The sequence below is a fragment of the Sciurus carolinensis genome, chromosome 12, assembly GCF_902686445.1.
Source record: "Sciurus carolinensis chromosome 12, mSciCar1.2, whole genome shotgun sequence".
NCBI classification, from domain to species: domain Eukaryota; kingdom Metazoa; phylum Chordata; class Mammalia; order Rodentia; family Sciuridae; genus Sciurus; species Sciurus carolinensis.
The window spans coordinates 111,926,872-111,943,783 of record NC_062224.1 but is presented as its reverse complement, the minus strand read 5'-3'; the positions used below and the strand labels follow the sequence as shown (position 1 = coordinate 111,943,783).

General features: G+C 45.7%; 1 protein-coding gene across 7 annotated transcripts in view; it reads left to right on the top strand.

Annotated features, from left to right (window-relative positions):
- Dnm3 (dynamin 3) overlaps positions 1–16,912 on the top strand; it is a 472,254-nt gene that overhangs the window by 184,536 nt on the left and 270,806 nt on the right. For all 7 annotated transcript variants that reach the window (XM_047520009.1, XM_047520011.1, XM_047520008.1 and 4 more), the window contains exons 11-12: positions 10,791–10,877; positions 15,823–15,893. In XM_047520009.1, the coding sequence (XP_047375965.1) occupies positions 10,791–10,877; positions 15,823–15,893 (158 nt within the window). The remainder of the gene's footprint in view (positions 1–10,790; positions 10,878–15,822; positions 15,894–16,912) is intronic.

Here is a 16,912-nt window from a genome sequence, read left to right as displayed (position 1 = left end):
TATCATTTCCTATTTTATCCGACTTACTGGAAAATCAGCAGTCGGCATGGGTTGTGACAGCCTGTTCCTGGACACTAACGGCTTTGTTCTTGCTCTCCAGCCTTTGAACTCCCCTTTCCATTATTCTTTCTGGATCAACCTCCTGAATATTTTTTCTGTTTTCTCAAAACACTCTATAGTCTGCCCTAAATAAAGTAAAACCTAACTTTCTCTCAGATTATTGTTTACCCTGTAACTTCCTTCATCGAAGGCCCAGACCTAAAACATTTAAGAGTCTGAATCAGGCAAAACATTTGCTACTTCTCCTTCTGTGGACTCCAAATGTAATTTCATCAGCTTCTTGACAAAGTCTTCCCTGAGGCCTGGTTGGCACCAGCTCCTCCACCCCTTTCCTTCAGCTGCCCTGTCTCCATCAATCCTGGCTATTCTACGTGTCCCTCAGGATGTTTAGAACCTGGCTTGCGTTTTCCCTCTCCGTCCCAAGTTCACCTTCAGTATGGAAGACGTCAGTGCCCATGGAGAGATCGCACCCGGCGCCACTCTTGGAGATCTTTGACTCTCGTGGTCTCTCTTCAGTCCACGTTGCAGTGCACGTCCATGACCTCTTCTGGCCCTTGTCCTTATCAGCACGTTTTACCCAGAAGTGGTAGACTCTGGACCTCGGGTTCGCAGGTGGCTCACCACTCCTTCCTGCCTTCTTTGGAGTTGAAGCTGATTGGACAATTGATGGAAGAACCCAGAGGAAGTTTGAACTTTAGTGCCCACCTGACACTGGGATTTGCTTCTTCCAGGAGCGAACCTTAGAGCCCACCACGGTGGAGAGAGTTGGAGGGGGGAGCACCTTTACTTTCCTGATCTAGTATTTCCATCTGCTTGAATTAACTTGGCCACCTGTTGAAACACTGAGAGTGGTAAAACTTGTCATTTCTTTTGTCTTTCCCCCAGATGCCTGAAGAATCGAGGCTAATGATCGCATTTGTGTGGATTGGTGCCACAGTGTACCCACAGTCGACCTTAGTCTAATCTTAGGGGCTGCTCAGTGATGCTGCAGTGTGTTATTTCTGGGGTGCCTTATAATCATCCATCGTGGTGGGGTTCATCCTGCCGTATTTGTACATGCACACATCGCCGGATAGCTCTCATTCCCAAGTACCTTCCCTCCCTCTCCCTGGATCTGCCGGCTCCACTGTTCAAGGTACTAGTAATTAAGGACTTCCTCTGTTCTTCACCATGGTAATGCTAAACTTTCAATTTTCTCTTCAAGTCACTTATAACTTTCCTCCTCTCTTGGTCATGGCTTCATTGACTGAAAGTGGGCACATTAATGTCTTGTCTTCTGATCCCTGAGATTCCCTTTCCGTATCCCTGACCACGACGGACTCCATCCTGTATTCCCACTTCCTTCAATAACTTACCCTTTTGGTCCTTCCATTTCCTGCCTTGTTGCCTCCTCCATCCCGTGTGTGGTCTCTTGTGTGCTCGGCAAGTGCTATGCCACTGAACTCTAGTCCCATTTTAACAACGAGCATTTAAATTTATTTATGCCTCTCCTTATTTAAAGAGAAACAATGACCAGACCCCTGTCTGTCGCCCATGCCTTCCCTTTGCATGGACAGACTTCTTGGGGGAAAAAGTAGTTCATGCTTGCTGTCAGCTGTGCATCACTGAGGCAGAGGACCCGAGAAAAGCAGCTTGCTGGGGAAGATGTATTCTGCCTCACGGTTTGAGAGGCTGCCGTCCGGGGTTGGCTGGCTCCGAGGCAGAAACACCATGTGGGAGGGTGTGGCCGAGGAAAGCTGCTCCATCCACGGCAGCCGTGAGACAGACAGCAAGGGACTGGGGACAGGAAATACCCTTCCAGGGTATGCCCCCAGCGAGCTGCTTCCTCCAGTCATGCCCCACCACCCACCGTTTCTGCCATCTCCCTGTAGTTCATTCAGCGCTCAGCGGATTAATCCCGACCAGGTCAGAGCCCGCGTGATCAGGCCCTTCCCAAGTCCCACCTCTGAGCGTCACCAGCCTTCGGGGTCGGTCCATATCCAAACCACAGCACCTGCTGTCTTCACGGCCCCTTCTCCAGTTAACTCCTCAACCGTAACCTGGCCTCCAGTCGGTCCATCACTTTATGGAAGTCATTTTGGCCAAGCTCAGTCAGTTCCTGATCTGCACATCCCTCGGGAACTCTCAGTATTCCCTTGGTCAGCTCTTTTTTTCTTGATGACACCTCCACTTTGTCCTAGAGGTTGTCCTCTCTTACCTCCCTCTAAACTCTGGGCTCCCCAATTTCCATGCCTGTTGCATTTGCACGCGTGACTCCCCTTTGGAGGGTGTCCCTTCCCTCCTGTCGTCCCCTGCCATCCAGTCTCATTTTGAAAGCCGAGGGGCGGTTGCCATCTTTTCCTCTGTGCGCCCTGCCTGCTCTCTGCTCGTCCTCCCTTCTCTGCGCTGCAATCGTACTGTCTGTCTCACTCTGGGGCGTGGCTGTCACCGTGTTGGCCTCTTTGTGTGCCTCCTTCAGCTTATCATAAGCTCCCTTCAAAGAAGAGCCGAGGCTTTGACCTTCTCACCCCAGCTCCCGGCACAGGACCAGCCCCGCGTAGGGGGCATAGTGTCCTGAGCTACCCTGATGCCAAAGCAGCACCCACTTGGTTTTAAAGAGTACTTTAGTCACTCAATAACAGTAACGTTGAGGCAAATTCTCCTCTAGGCATCTGCCATTTCTTATTCCTCATTTTGAGGTTCTTGGTTTGGGCCTCACCAAGGCAACCTTTAACTTTTAAAACTGGTCTAATGAAAATGTTTTGCAAAGCAAAATATTCTGATTAGTGTTGAGGATGGCAAGGTTCATTATTTGACATTTTCTGGACAGTCCATAGAGAAGGTGATCATACAATTTGTTGTCCAAGGCAACATTTTTTGACACTTAAAGGGAGTGCTATTAATACTTTCACTGGCATAAGAAGAGTAAATCAAGACTTCCCCAGGCAATGGGAAAATGTATGATTATTCCAGCTGTATTGTAATTTCTCTCTCTCTCTCTCACAAACATACAAACACACATACAATCACACACACGTAGTTGAAACATTGTTTTGATTTACAGCTCATGTTGAATGCCTTATGTGTAAAATCTTTAAATGTTTTTTTCCTTAAGCCATATAAATAAACATCAGGGAAAAACATATGGGATTTATGTGTGTTCAAATAACAAAGCACAAAGCGAGACTTCTAACCCGGGGGAATGCATTTCTTCTCAGACGTTTTCTCACTGCTGTCTCTGGGGTGCTGGAGGACAGGACACGAGGGTTAGAGCTTTACGAGCTCTTTGGCTTCACTTCAGGGACATCTCGACTTTGGAATTTTTCTGGTGGGCATCAGTTTTCAGCTGCTTTTCTTTACGTCCTCTTCTCCAGTACATCATCACAGGGTCCTGAAGTTCCTTTAAGGAAGCACAGGGAGGAGCATCTTTTTTTTTTTTTTTTAACCACAGTTTAGCAACTGTGCCATTTATTGGCCTCTTGGGAAACCACATTCATGGACTGCAGTGATACCAATTAATTAATATTTTTCCCCCTGCTTAGAAAAAAAAAAAAAGTTTTGCAAGGAAAAAAAAAATAAAGATACCTTAGCTCTTAGAAATACAGGCAAGGATTTTCTATTAAAAAGAGCTGCTAGAGGGAATGCTGTTTCGTAGAAGTCGCCCTGGATACACCCAGCAAGCAAGCCGGTCCAGATCCCCGCGTGACTTTCAGGGCCCCGTGAGCTCCCGCCTCTTCTCTCCTGTCTCTTCCTCCTCCCTCCCTCCCGTGCGTTCCAACTGCGCTGCTGTCCTTGCTTCTTCCACGGGAAAGGCACTGCAGGAGAAATCCACACTCCTCTTCTGTAGTGCTGGAAGATGCCAGCAGGGCTACCCCCTTGCTTCCTTCAGGTCCCTGCTCGGGTGCCCCCCATCTGAGTCCTCTCACTTCCACCGGAAGTCACCTGCCCCTCTCCCCAAACCCACACGAGCAGACCACGCTCCATCTACTCGCCAAACTGGACTTTTCTTTGTGGCCTGTTGGGCTCTGTGCACGATCCTATGTCTCTCTTGCCGCCGTTGCTGCTGGACAGGACAGGGACTGGGAGGGGGTCAGCTCCCAGAAAGGAGGGGTTGGCTCGTTAAGCTCGGGGCGCTCTCTGCACCCCCGAAGGGCCCGGTGTTCAAGGTTGATGACTGAATGAGCAGTTGAGAGCCTCTGTGACTCTGGTCTCATTGACTCGGCAGTGAGTGTGGGGCGAGGGACAGAGGATGGCCGCCTCGCATCTGCTCAGATAGGCTCTGTTGGAAGGTCCTCGTTGAAGTGCTGGCTCTTCACTAAGAGGTGACTTTCATAGGATGTGCCCCCCACAACCCACCATGCTGCCTAGTCAGACGGGCTGGGTGCTGGGCTCGCTTTGTGTGCAGTCACTGCCTCATGTCAGAGCCTGTAAATCAGGCTGCTTATTAATATTTGAGCTTTTTATTGGGTACTGCCAGAAATTTAGGCCCGGGACTTGACTTGAAAGGAACTTTAAGTCTCACCTTTTAATCTCACAGTTCATTAAAGGGCTGTATAATTAATTCTTAATTTATAATGCACCATGGCCTCTGTTTTTCTTCCTACCCTCTGTTTGGATTTGTCTTTTTCCATTCTGACTGCCCATTAATGTGTCTACCAGAGGTCCCTTGGGAAGGGAGAGGAGGTGGAAACCTGGCCAGGGCCTCCAGGTGCTGTTCTGGCCAGTGTCGAGCCACCCTAACCTCTCTGGATGCTTTCTGAATCACCTAAGAAGAGACTGCCCCCTGTGACCAGCTCTCGGTTTTGTTTCACCCGAAGCTGGACTCTTTGTTTTTCCTCCTCAGCACGTGCTGAGCAGTACCAGGCTCTCTTCATGACCGTTTATAAGTTTTTCCATCATGTGCCTCGTCTCCTCCCAGCAGTTGTAGAAAAGATCCGAGGTTTGGAGGTTTGGGATTTGCCACTTGGAGGAGGAGGACTGACATTCTTTCTTCCTTTACCCAAGCCTGTCTCGCAGGGACCTGGCTCCCCGCTCTCTGCCGACCTCACCAAGGTCTCTCGGGCACCCCACGCCACCCCTGTGTGATTCAGAATGCGCCACTGTGGCTGGCGCTGGGCTGAGGCTCCTTGCCCGCCATCACCCCGGTGAACCTGGTGCACGTGTGCTTCCTATTTGTGGCAGAAGTGCTTTGCCCAGTGAGTGTTTTCTCATCTCCTGAAGAAACCCAGCGTCACGCCCCCACACGAGCAATTCCTGGGGGTCTGGGAGGCTCCAGTTCACGGCAAGAGGAATAAAATCACTTGTATGCCTGTAAGAGCGTTACAGGCATTGTCACTCAGTTGGCAGCAAGTAGGCAACACTGGAAGATTTACAGCTTTCTGCTGAAACAGCCCCTGTCTTCAGGTTAGCCAGGCCAGTCACACTAGGTCTGGTGACTGGCAGCAGTTTTGTCCTGGTTGTAGTCCCCTCTCTCAGTGACATCTGGTGTTGACCTATGAGCAGAGGTGACCTGCTTGCCTGAGTGGTTGCTTGAGGCACTGAACTCGTTACTCTGGAAGCTGAGGAAATCTTGCCTGGGCTCAGGCCTGTTCCAGGAGAAACCTAATAGCTTGGCTCTTATGATTCAATTAATAGTATATTTTAAAAGTGTGTAAATTTTGTTTTATTGGATAGAAATATCTTTGAAGTAACTGTTTTTTCTCCATGGAAAAATGTGGTCATGCTTCAATTTTTATATTGAAGTCCCACCGAAATAATTCTACTCTACCCTCAGTAACACTTAAAATATTGAACATAATTAACATTTGTTACAGTGTTGCCTTCTCTCAGAATATACATCATTAAATTTTCCTCCCAGAATTAAATATTTAGGGTTGTGACTCCAAAAGTCATATGTATTACATTGCTTCACCATTGAATCTTCCTCATTATTTAAGAATATTCAAGTGATTCAAACAATAAACTTTTTAGAAGTAATTTTTCCATTTAACAGATATACAGTTTGAGCCTGTCTCAATCACTGGGTGAGCATAAATCCCACCAGGCCTTCTTGGGGCAGGTTTAGCCATTCATTTCTTGAGTTTTTCGAAAATCTACTTCTCGTGTATGACTATTCATCTGAATAATCCATATGCTGTTCAATCCTGTAAGGCTTTTAAAATTTTTTTTAATTTTTAATTTTTACATGTTTTTAATAGTGCATCATAGTTTTACATAATAGTGTGGTTCACTGTAACATATTCATAGATATATATAACAACTTGCTCCATTTCATTCCCTCACTAATTCCCTTCTTTTATTCTACTATTTTCCTTTTATTTATTTATTTATTGTTGTACGTAGCATTTTATATATTTTTAATTTATTTTTAATTTTTTAATTTTTACAGACTCCATTTTGAGTCATTGTACACAAATGGGGAACATCAGTTCGTTTCTGTGGTTGTGCACGATGTAGGTTCACACCGTTCATGTAATCATACATGTACATAGGGTCGTGATGTCTGTCTCACTCCACCATTTATTTTAATATCAGGTTATGTGACATACTTGAGCCTAGAGCTGGCCGGTAGCAGTTACCCAGTGAGTGACTGGTGGGCTATAAATTTAGGAATAAAAACCACCGTAACCAACAGCAAAGCCGCACAGGTGAGCAGGGCCTCCTGTCGAAGAAACTACTGAAACAAGTGGCAGGAAGCCCGTGCCTGTCAGTGGGACCCTCACCCCTCTTCCTGTGTGTGTCTTAAGAAGAATTGGGCTTCATGCTTGACAGCCAGCCATCAAAACCAGCGTTTTTGAATTTTACCCTCCCATGAGCCTTTCCAGAGCAGACAGCAAGGTCCATACAGCTCCCTGGCTGCCTTTCAGCGATGCCACGTCTCACATGACCTCGGGTCGTCTTGGGTGTTCGTCCTCCACGAGGGCAGTTCTGGTCTCTTCTCTCTGTTGCTCCTCTTAGAATTTAGATTTACCGACTTTAAATTGTTCAGTGGGAAGTACAGAATTATGGACTTGGGCAGATTCTTTTCCTGGTGAAACTGAGTCCATGGGTCTTAAACTTGCAGAGAAGAGGAGGTGTGTGTGTGTGTGTGTGTGTGTGTGTGTGTGTGCACTTGTACACACATGCACGTGCGTGCACACACACACACACACACACACACACACTCACACATCAATCCCAGGAGGCTGGAGGCATTCTTAGTGACTACTTCATGGGACACCCCTGTCCTTTTGGCCTTTCCTGACTTAATGAGGTTGATGTTCTGGCCTGGGGTCCTTCGGTTGTCAACTATGGTCTCTGCATAGGTGTTCACACTGCCGCTCTTTGGCGGTTTTAATAAGAGCCTTCTGCAGTCCAGTTCCTAAGTATCGAAGGTACCGGCTCCTCAGTGGATTGTGCTCCTCAGGTACTTACTTCCCCGCGACTCCGTAACAGTGCGGCTATTACTGAAGCGCAGGCGTCCCAGGAACACCTGGAATGGCATCCGAGTGCAGAGGAGCAGCCGCTGCCCTGGGGCCCCAGCAGGCTGACGGTTGGTGTCCGATGTGCCACTCAGGCCTGCACTCGGCAAGACGGACTAGTGTCGATCGGTCGCCTCCCTCACCCCGAGGACTTTCCCAGGCCCCACAGAAGATCATCTGCAGGATGCTCAGAGCACCAAAAGAGGTCTGAGGTGGCAGGATTTTTCTGGGGAGTGCTTCCAGAATTTGCATTTTGTGATAATTCATGAAATAAAGTCCCCAGTGAGTACGCGTGGCAGGATTCAGCTCTCAGCCAGCTGTCATCTTAGGGTGAGGGGCTGGGGCCTCCCAGACAGCTGGGTTTTTGTGTGTTCATGGCATTACTAGGGAGGTACTTGACAGCCACTTGAGAAACAGCGAGGACTACGAGTGTGCGTACTTCAAAGAGTTGTCACTGTTAACGTTTTGTGGAACTTGTGCAGATATTTTTCTGTGCACAGACAACAGATTTGCAGCACTGGTAGATCAGGTGATCTTGCTATGGCGACTTTTCTGTGGAGTTCTGCAGTTTGTTGTCTTGCCGAGAGGCCCAATTCTAACCTCTTGAAATTTTGGGAAATGTGTGCTCCAGTATTGCTCAAGACCTTTAGGGTTGCCAGGTTTGGGGGCTGTATTTTTGAAAAAGATGGAGGGTGCGTGGTAAGGTGTGTTTGTGTGTATGGATATGTAATCATTTGATATCATTCAAAATATTTGAAATGGCCACATTCCGGAATTTTCATAAATGGATCTACCTTAGTTTAACATCACCAGATACTTACGTGGTTTGTAGTTTTTGTTTCTTATTGTTGCTATTCTAACTAATGCTGTGATAAATGTCCATAAGTTGAAGTGTGTGTGTGTGTGTGTAGTGTGTGTGTGTGTTGGGGAGTCAAGATTTTTTTCCTTTGTGGTTCTAAGGATTGAACCCCGGGCCTTAGACCTGCTGGGCAAGCACTCTACCCCTGAGCTGTAGCCCCGCTTGTGTTTGAGATGATTGACACATATTGACAGATTGCTTTCCAGGTTATTCTCATAGACGTTCCCTCAGCCGGTTGAAACTTGTAGTTTTAGTGTACCTTCACCTGTAGCAGACCTCTTGAAAGGAACAGCAGCAAGGTGCCAACCTCATAGTGACTTTCTTTGTGTGACTTTGATCACTTGTGCAGCTTTGGGTTTTCTTCTTATTGACCTTCACATTCTTAGTAAGTCATATTCTTGCCTGTGTTATGGAGATGTTAGTGGTATTGGCATGCACACGCTTTCTTATCACAGTTGGAACTGATCACTTGCCTAGCATAAGCCACACTTGTGCCCATTTTTCTCTATTTCCAAGGTTGCCATCTCCATCCACCCTCATTTCCTGCTTGCCTTGATCCACTAGCCAGAGTTCCTAACAGGCCTGCAGTGAGCTGCCTGGTTGGCCCCAGTCTCCTTGTACCCTGCCTCTACTTCCCTCCCTCTTTGTCCCCATGGCTTCATGCCTGTTCCTGTGCCTGGCAAGCTCCATCTGAACTCTGCTTCACACACCTTGGCCTGGTCCAGCCCTCCTTCTAGATCAGAGCTCCTTAAACATCTCTTTCTTATATTGAAAACCATAATTAATAGATTTGCCTTCTTTGCCACTCATACTTCAGATAGAGTACCAATTTTCAGAATATATGAAGAACTCAAAAAACTCTATACCAAGAATACAAATAACCCAATCAACAAATGGGCTGAGGATATGAACAGACACTTCACAGAAGAAGATCTACAAGCAATCAACAGATATATGAAAAAATGTTCAACATCTCTAGTAATAAGAGAAATGCAAATCAAAACTACCCTAAGATTCCATCTCACCCCAATTAGAATGGCAATTATCAAGAACACAAGCAACAATAGGTGTTGGAGAGGATTTGGGGAAAAAGGTACACTCATACATTGCTGGTAGGGTTGCAAATTAGTGCAGCCACTCTGGAAAGCAGTATGGAGGTTCCTCAGAAAGCCTGGAATGGAACCACCATTTGACCCAGCTATCCCACTCCTTGGCCTATACCCAAAGGACTTAAAATCAGCATACTACAGAGATACAACCACATCAATGTTCATAGCTGCTCAATTCACAATAGCTAGATTGTGGAACCAACCTAGATGTCCTTCAATTGATGAATGGATAAAGAAACTGTGGTATATATATATATATATACAATGGAATATTACTCCACCATGAAGAATGATAAAATTATGGCATTTGCAGGCAAATGGATGAAATTGGAGAATATCGTGCTAAGTGAGATAAGCCAATCTCAAAAAACCAAAGGACGAATGATCTTGCTGATAAGTGGATGATGACACATAATGGGGGGTGAGAGGGGGGCAAGAATGGAGGAAGGAGGAACTGTATAGAGGGAAAAGAGGGGTGGGAGGGGTGGGGGAAGGGAAAAAGTAACAGAATGAATCAAACAACATTACCCTATGTAAATGTATGATTACACAAATGGTATGCCTTTCCTCCATGTACAGAGAAACAACATATATTCCATTTGTTTACAATAAAAAAAAATAGATTTGCCTTTGAAAACTGTCCTTTGAACAACTGACCTGCATAATTTAGATGATGTAAGTGATTGACATGCATTATTTCTGCAGTTTTACAAAAATCTATGCACACATGCACATATATTAGGGGAGAATTTTTTTTATAGTTTTTAAGTTAAAGTCTCTCTGCTATTCAAAGTTAATGGACAAAAATATAAAACTCTGGTGACTTGAGTTGAAACCCTGGACCCACTGTTTTGGTCTTGGGTCAGTTACTTAACCTCTCCGTGCTTCATTTTCCTCCTCTACATGACGGACCTAAGAATTTGATCTGTTTCTTAAGGTCATTCTGACCATTGAAATGCTCAGCACGGAGCCTGGTGTGTGGTGAGCACTGGGGAGATGTTAGCCATTGTCCTTTTCCTCTTCTCTTCTGTCCTCTTCATCCACCTCTGCAGGGCACAGTGCAAGCTAGTGTCTAGGCTTCTGCCTTCTCTCTAGGAAATGGCTGGACTCTGTGCTCTCTGATGCCCCGGTGGCCTCCCGTTGTGGTTTGCGGGGCCTCTTCTGTGGCTGTGCCTTTCTTCTGCAGGGATCATGCTATTTCACTGTTGCTTCCAGAATCCGAAATGAGCATCTCTCTCAAAGACGGCCTCACCTCCCTCTACTGTTTTGGTGGCATGGCTTCTCGAGGACTGTATTAACACCCCGACTTGTTTCTCGTGACAGCTGGCGAACTTCCCCAGACTTTGTGAGGAAACAGAGAGGATCGTTGCTAACCACATCCGCGAGCGAGAAGGGAAGACGAAAGACCAGGTGAGGAGAAGCCTACGGTGGTGGGCAGGGCCCTGTGGGAGCGCAGGGCCTCTGCCCAGTTGTCTGGGGGTCTCTGACAGCTGGCCTAGCTGTGACGGGAAAAGCAGTAGTGCGCCTAGCCTCGTGATATTTATTTCTATTGTGAATTTTATACAAGTTTTAACTCTACTCGTATCTTAAGCATGTTAAAAATATAAGCAAATATAATGACTGCAGAAGAAAGAAATTTGAAAACAGTAATAGGAGTTGCTCTTTTTGCCCCTCAGCACTCAGTGATGGTCATGGGCATCCCAGGGACATACACATCCCACTCTGAAAACCACTAGTGCAGAATGTACCACATTTTTTTTTTTTTTTTTTTTTTTGAGACAGAGTTTCTTAGTTCTGAGTGGACCCACAGACGGGCCCCAGGATATTCATAAATGTCTAAGGTATGATGCCAAATATTCATTTTTTTTTTAAACCAAGAATAGTCTTGGCTTTTTATCAATTTACCCATGGAAACTATGATTGGAAAAGAATAAAACATTTAAGAACTGCTCTTTTAGACATTTCTAACTATTTGTAAATGAATATGGTTTGTCAGGAGTGACCTTGAAATTGTCTTCTACTCCGAGCTCTGTGATTTGGAAAGGTAGTTTTTCAGCCTTAAGACAGTGAAGGACTATATGAAAATAACAAGTTCTGTTTGGAAAAAAAAATAGAATTACTAACTACCTCTGCTCAGGAAACTTTGTGGGGAAAAAAATCTTCAAGATTAAATGGGTTCTTAGTGATTCATAACATGATATAAAGGGGAATCCGAGGGTTCAACACCTTTCCCCGCATGCGCAGTGGCAGGTGCGCCTGCTGGCACCTGCGGGGCAGTCCGTCTTCCCCAGCGCGCCTTCTGCAAGCCCTTCCCTGGCGCCTCCACGTAGGGCGCGGGGTGCTGGTCTGGGGTCTGTGTGGTCTCTGGACACCTCTGTAAGTTAGCAGTGCAAGGCGTTGTGGCTTTTAGGTGAGTTGGAAGGAGGAGAGGAGGACTGGGGAAAGGGAGCAGGCAAAATAGGAAGCAGGGCACAGGCAGGGCCTGGGGCGCTTAGGCGGGGAAGGCGCGGGGTCCCTGGGGGAGCCCCTGAGCACCGGTTCTCTGCTTGAGCTGGGGGACCCGCGGCTGCCCTTCCATCACTGTGCTTTGAAAGTTCATTAACCACCTTCCACACTGTTAGGCGGCTGCAGTAGCCCAGCGTGAGCAGGATAGGTCGTGCCACTTCCTGGAGGTGACCAAGTCGCTATCCTATAAGTTGGTGAGATCAAGCATGGCACCCAACTTATAACCCCTGCTAGAGGTTCTGTCCCCTGCCCCCATTTCATGTCTTGGCCACTGCTGGACCAAGAAACCTTGAGTGCTTAAAAAGCAACTATATACCTGTTGAAATTTAATATCTTTAGTCTACAATATTCAAATTATAATATATCCCACTTAAGGGTATATTATAATTCAGAGACCCTATGTACAAGGAATATTGAGGAAAGAGTGCAGTTATTATTTTAACCCTCTTCAAGATCACAACTAAGTGTCCATCCTTGACTACTTCTTGTTTTGTGTTTCCGAGGTTTCCTTTTACTAAAACAACATCCTCAAATGTAGCATTTTTTCTTGGAACAGCCAGATCCCAGGGCACAAGAAGTGGTCCCCAGGTGCCATGAGATGGAAGAGAGAGGTGGCAGGGTTGCACCAAGCATGGTCCAGAGCGAACTTAGGGACAGATGACTTGTGGTCCAGGTGTCAGCAAGACCAGGTGGATCCCTGTGACCTGGGTCAGAGGAAGGGCGCTTGTACAGTCAGGACAAAAGTGACAGGAGGCACCGGCTTGTCTGAAGCTAGTACCAGAGCCAGGCAGGGGTGGGTGGACTTTTTGAATTCGGGACTCCATGTGGCGTTGGGCCATGTGTTCTTTTGAAGTAGTGGACAGAGAGTGGCCTGTTTCCTGCAGCCTCTGCACCTGAATTACGTTGAGGCACTTGTACAGTTTTCTTTCTGTCTTTTTTTTAATTTTTAAATAAAATGATTAACTACCTCTATTCGGGAACATTTGTGGGGGAAAATCTTCAAAAGCAAGCAGATGGAAACCACGAGTTCTTCCGTGAGGTGTTTTCCTAAGCGAAGGTTTTGGGCAGCCCGATATGTGCCAGCTACGCTGGGGTCTCCCCGTGGGCAGCCGCCTGTGGCAGCACTGGAGTTTGTGGTGGCTGCTCCCACGGGAGTCACTCCACTTCTTCAGCGAGACCTTCAATAACTGCGGGGGGAGGCACAGTGAGAAACTTGGAGAAAGTGAAAAAATGAGAAAAAAATTCAGTTTTCCTTTTCCTCCCCCACATGCAACCTGGCCCTTTCCCTGGGCTGAACACAGATTCCCAGTTTCCAGGAATATGGATGAGAACATTCATAGCTTTTATGTTTTCCACTTTTTTCCTACACTGCTGTCCAAGTCGGTGTGTGTGAAAGTCCAAGACGCTCATGGCAGCCTTTGGTTGTGTTGAGAATTGCATAGGTATTTGTTCCTTAGGGTGACAGTGACTTATTTGCCCTTAAATAATACTACTTATTGCCAAACAGGTTTGGGAATATGATATTTCACAGACTCTGAGGCAATACTAGACTTAATGTAATAACTGTTCCTCCTATTTTTTAAAAAAAAATTTAATTTTTATTTTTTACAGACTGTATTTTGATTCATTATACACAAATGGAGTGCAACTTTTCATTTCTTTGGTTGTACACAATGTAGATTCACACCATTCGTGTGCATACGTGTGCATAGGGTAGTGACGTCTGTCTCAGTCCACAATCTTTCCTTCCCTGACCCCCTCTCTCCCCATTTCCCTCTACATAATCCAAAGTTCCTCCATTCTTCTCTTACTGTCCCCCCATCCCCCACTATCTATCATCATGCATTTATCAGGGAAAACATTCGGCCTTTGGATTTTGGGGATTGGCTTATTTCCTCCTAACTCTTCAATTTTCTTCAAGGGATAAAACAAAACTATATCCAATGATATGAAGCTTTTTCATACATGTGTGAGGTTATTGATCAATCCTGTGCCTTGACTTTATTTTTTAGCATTGGGAGTGGATTCAGAGTAATCTTTTCATCTGTTTTTGGCAGATCCCTTATAATTCTAGTAGGATTTGGTCAGATGACCAACTGAGATTCATTACAAAGGCAAAGCCTCAGAGCCCATACACTGGGTGCAGAGTTGGAAGCAGTAGGAAGTAGCCACATACTAATTATATGGGAATAAATTGCTCCCTTCAAAACAAACTGTTCTTCAGTCTTGGTGGATAACTATGAAACTAAAGCCACAAACATTTATTGGGCACCTATTGCACATATCACGCTAGGTTTAGGATTAACATAGTGAAAAAGACCAACATAATTCCTGTTTGTATGGTGCTTATGGTCCTGTGGGGAAGACATGCATGGAACCAAGAAATGTGTAAGTAATTAATCACATTTTGGTAAATACCAAAAATAGAGAGCACAGGGGGCAGCCTACATGTGTCTTACTTAACTGGGGTGTGTGACGGAGAGGCAGAGGTCTTGGGAAGGAGCAGGGAAGACGCCCTGGGAACGGCCCCTGGAGCATTCTCCGGAGCATTCTGTAGAGAGAACCGTCACCCCATGCCTGCGCGGGCGCCCTTCAGGAAAGGAGGCAGCTTGCACAAGCTCCGGGAGCTCTGGAGGTGCCTGGTTGGGGTTGCTACGTGTTCCCCTGTTAACCAGCATGCCCTCCCGCTGACGGTTTCCAGTTCCTCCGTTTCCCTGTGGTTCTCTGTTGGTCCTTGTCTGCCCACGGAGGACCTTTCACATCTCTGACTGAGAACTGATGGGTCTTAGGATCAGAGTGTGTTCGTGTTTCCTGGGTCCTACTTCAGTAGGTCCCTCACACATGCTGATGGGTCACTGGATGTTGCAGATGTTGACCTAGACCTAGGGGATGCACCAGCAGCTGAGGTCTGCATACCAAATACAGGAAAACCCGCTGACAGCTGGTGGTAATGCTACGGAGGAAAATAAGATGGGGCACAGCAAAGACAGGGTGCAAAGAGTGCAGTTCAGGTGGAAAGGGCAGAGAAGACCCGCCATGGGAGATAGTGTGGCAGAGGCCTGGCTGGCACTTGGGTTTGATCATGAAGCCTGTTGACCTCCAAGAGGCTGTGGGTTTACCTGGATATTATAGCCCTTCTGAGTTGGTTGAAGACATACTTCTGATCACCTAGAGGGAGTTTGAAGAAGAGAAAGACCCAGAGGTGGAGTGGTGGACACACACTTGCCTTTCTTCTCTCCATTGTGCCTAGTTCAGGGACTAGAACAGTTCTAGTCTGTTAAGGTAGCAGAAGGCACATGTCTGAACTTTATGTCACTCTCTTCCAGTGCTACTCGGGACCCTTTCAGGTAGATCCCACATCATGCCAAAGCAGGGATTCGTTGTGCCGTACTCTTGCACGCACAGAGCCCAGATTGCTCAGCCTCATTCCCCAGCACCTTTTCTCTCCCTCCTCCCTCCCTCCCCACCTGCTTGTTCTCCTCCACTGATCTCCCTTCCATTATTGGTATTTGGATGTGCATTATAACCATATGTAAGTAGGTTCATGGTGGCGCATTCATGCATGGACGCAGCAAACTTTGGTCGACTTCCTTCCCCAATTCTCCCCCATGTCCCCCACCCTCCAGCCCCTTCTTCTACTCTGTTGGTCTCCCTTCCCATTTCCTTAATGTAGATTTTTACCTTGCAAAATTATGAGTCAAGTGAAAAAAATTAATGTACCATTCCTCTCTCATTGAAAGGTTCCTTTAAAAATTCAATACGGACAAATAAATGGCAGGCAATAATTGAATTTAACATATGAGAGTTTGGGGGCTTGGTTCCACTGACGTGTTTCCCTTTTGATTTGCAGGTACTGCTATTAATTGACATCCAAGTCTCCTACATCAACACCAACCATGAAGACTTCATTGGCTTCGCAAAGTACGTGAGTAAAACATGTGGTTGTCACCTGGTTTTCCTGCTGATTTGGCCAGAGCACACACTGTGAATTTCCACTGCAGCTCCTCACCTTTGAGAGTATAGTCTGTATCAAGATGCCCTCTGGGCCCACCTACTTAGGAGGGCTGAGGTCCATGAGCAGGGGTGTATACTGCTCTACTATCAAGTACTGTAGTGGACTCTGTTATGCAGAATCAGAATTCATGTGTATTTTAGTTGTTCATCATTTTTGGATGATGGCCTGCAGGTTTTCCTTGAATTCCCATAGGTAAGCCATAACAGATGCACATTTAAAATTTGGAAACACTTCCTCACTTTAGTTTGAAATATCAACTAAAAGTCACAGGATGCAAACTATTTGGAATTCCCTAAATAAAATATAGAGGTCTTTTCTTAAAAAAAAAAATAACAGCAACAACAAAACACCTGCACAACTGTTCTTTGGGAACTTAGACATGATCTGAGTTGGATGAACATTCTTTATTTTTTTTATATAATATATATAATTTACACATGCATGTCTGTAAATTGCTGTTGTGTGGACAGTATGGTTAATTACCCAGGGCTGACTATTCATCATGTAATACTTTTAAGACCCAGAATTCACTGTTTATTCTTGCTTATTAATAGATTTAGTTTTCATTTGATTTAAAGAACTTTGATTCTAACTCTAAAATATGTTCATGACATCAAGTGGTTCCAAATTCAAGTATATAAAACACTCCCATTTTTATATAAAATGTAAAATAAAAGTCTATGTCCTTTTACTTGAACTGCATGTTCAAGAACAGGGACAAATAAAAAATAAAACACAACATAATGTCAAACTAATTTATTTTATTACACCCTGACTTGGAAGACACAGACCATGTGACCTGAACTAAACAGGGGCCTGAGAAATTTACAGGCATGTTTTAGGGAGAAAATTCCCAGTTACCCAACAGGAAATTACCCCATTTGAAAATTCAGCCTGCAGTTAGGATGGTCTAGCTAATGGGTAA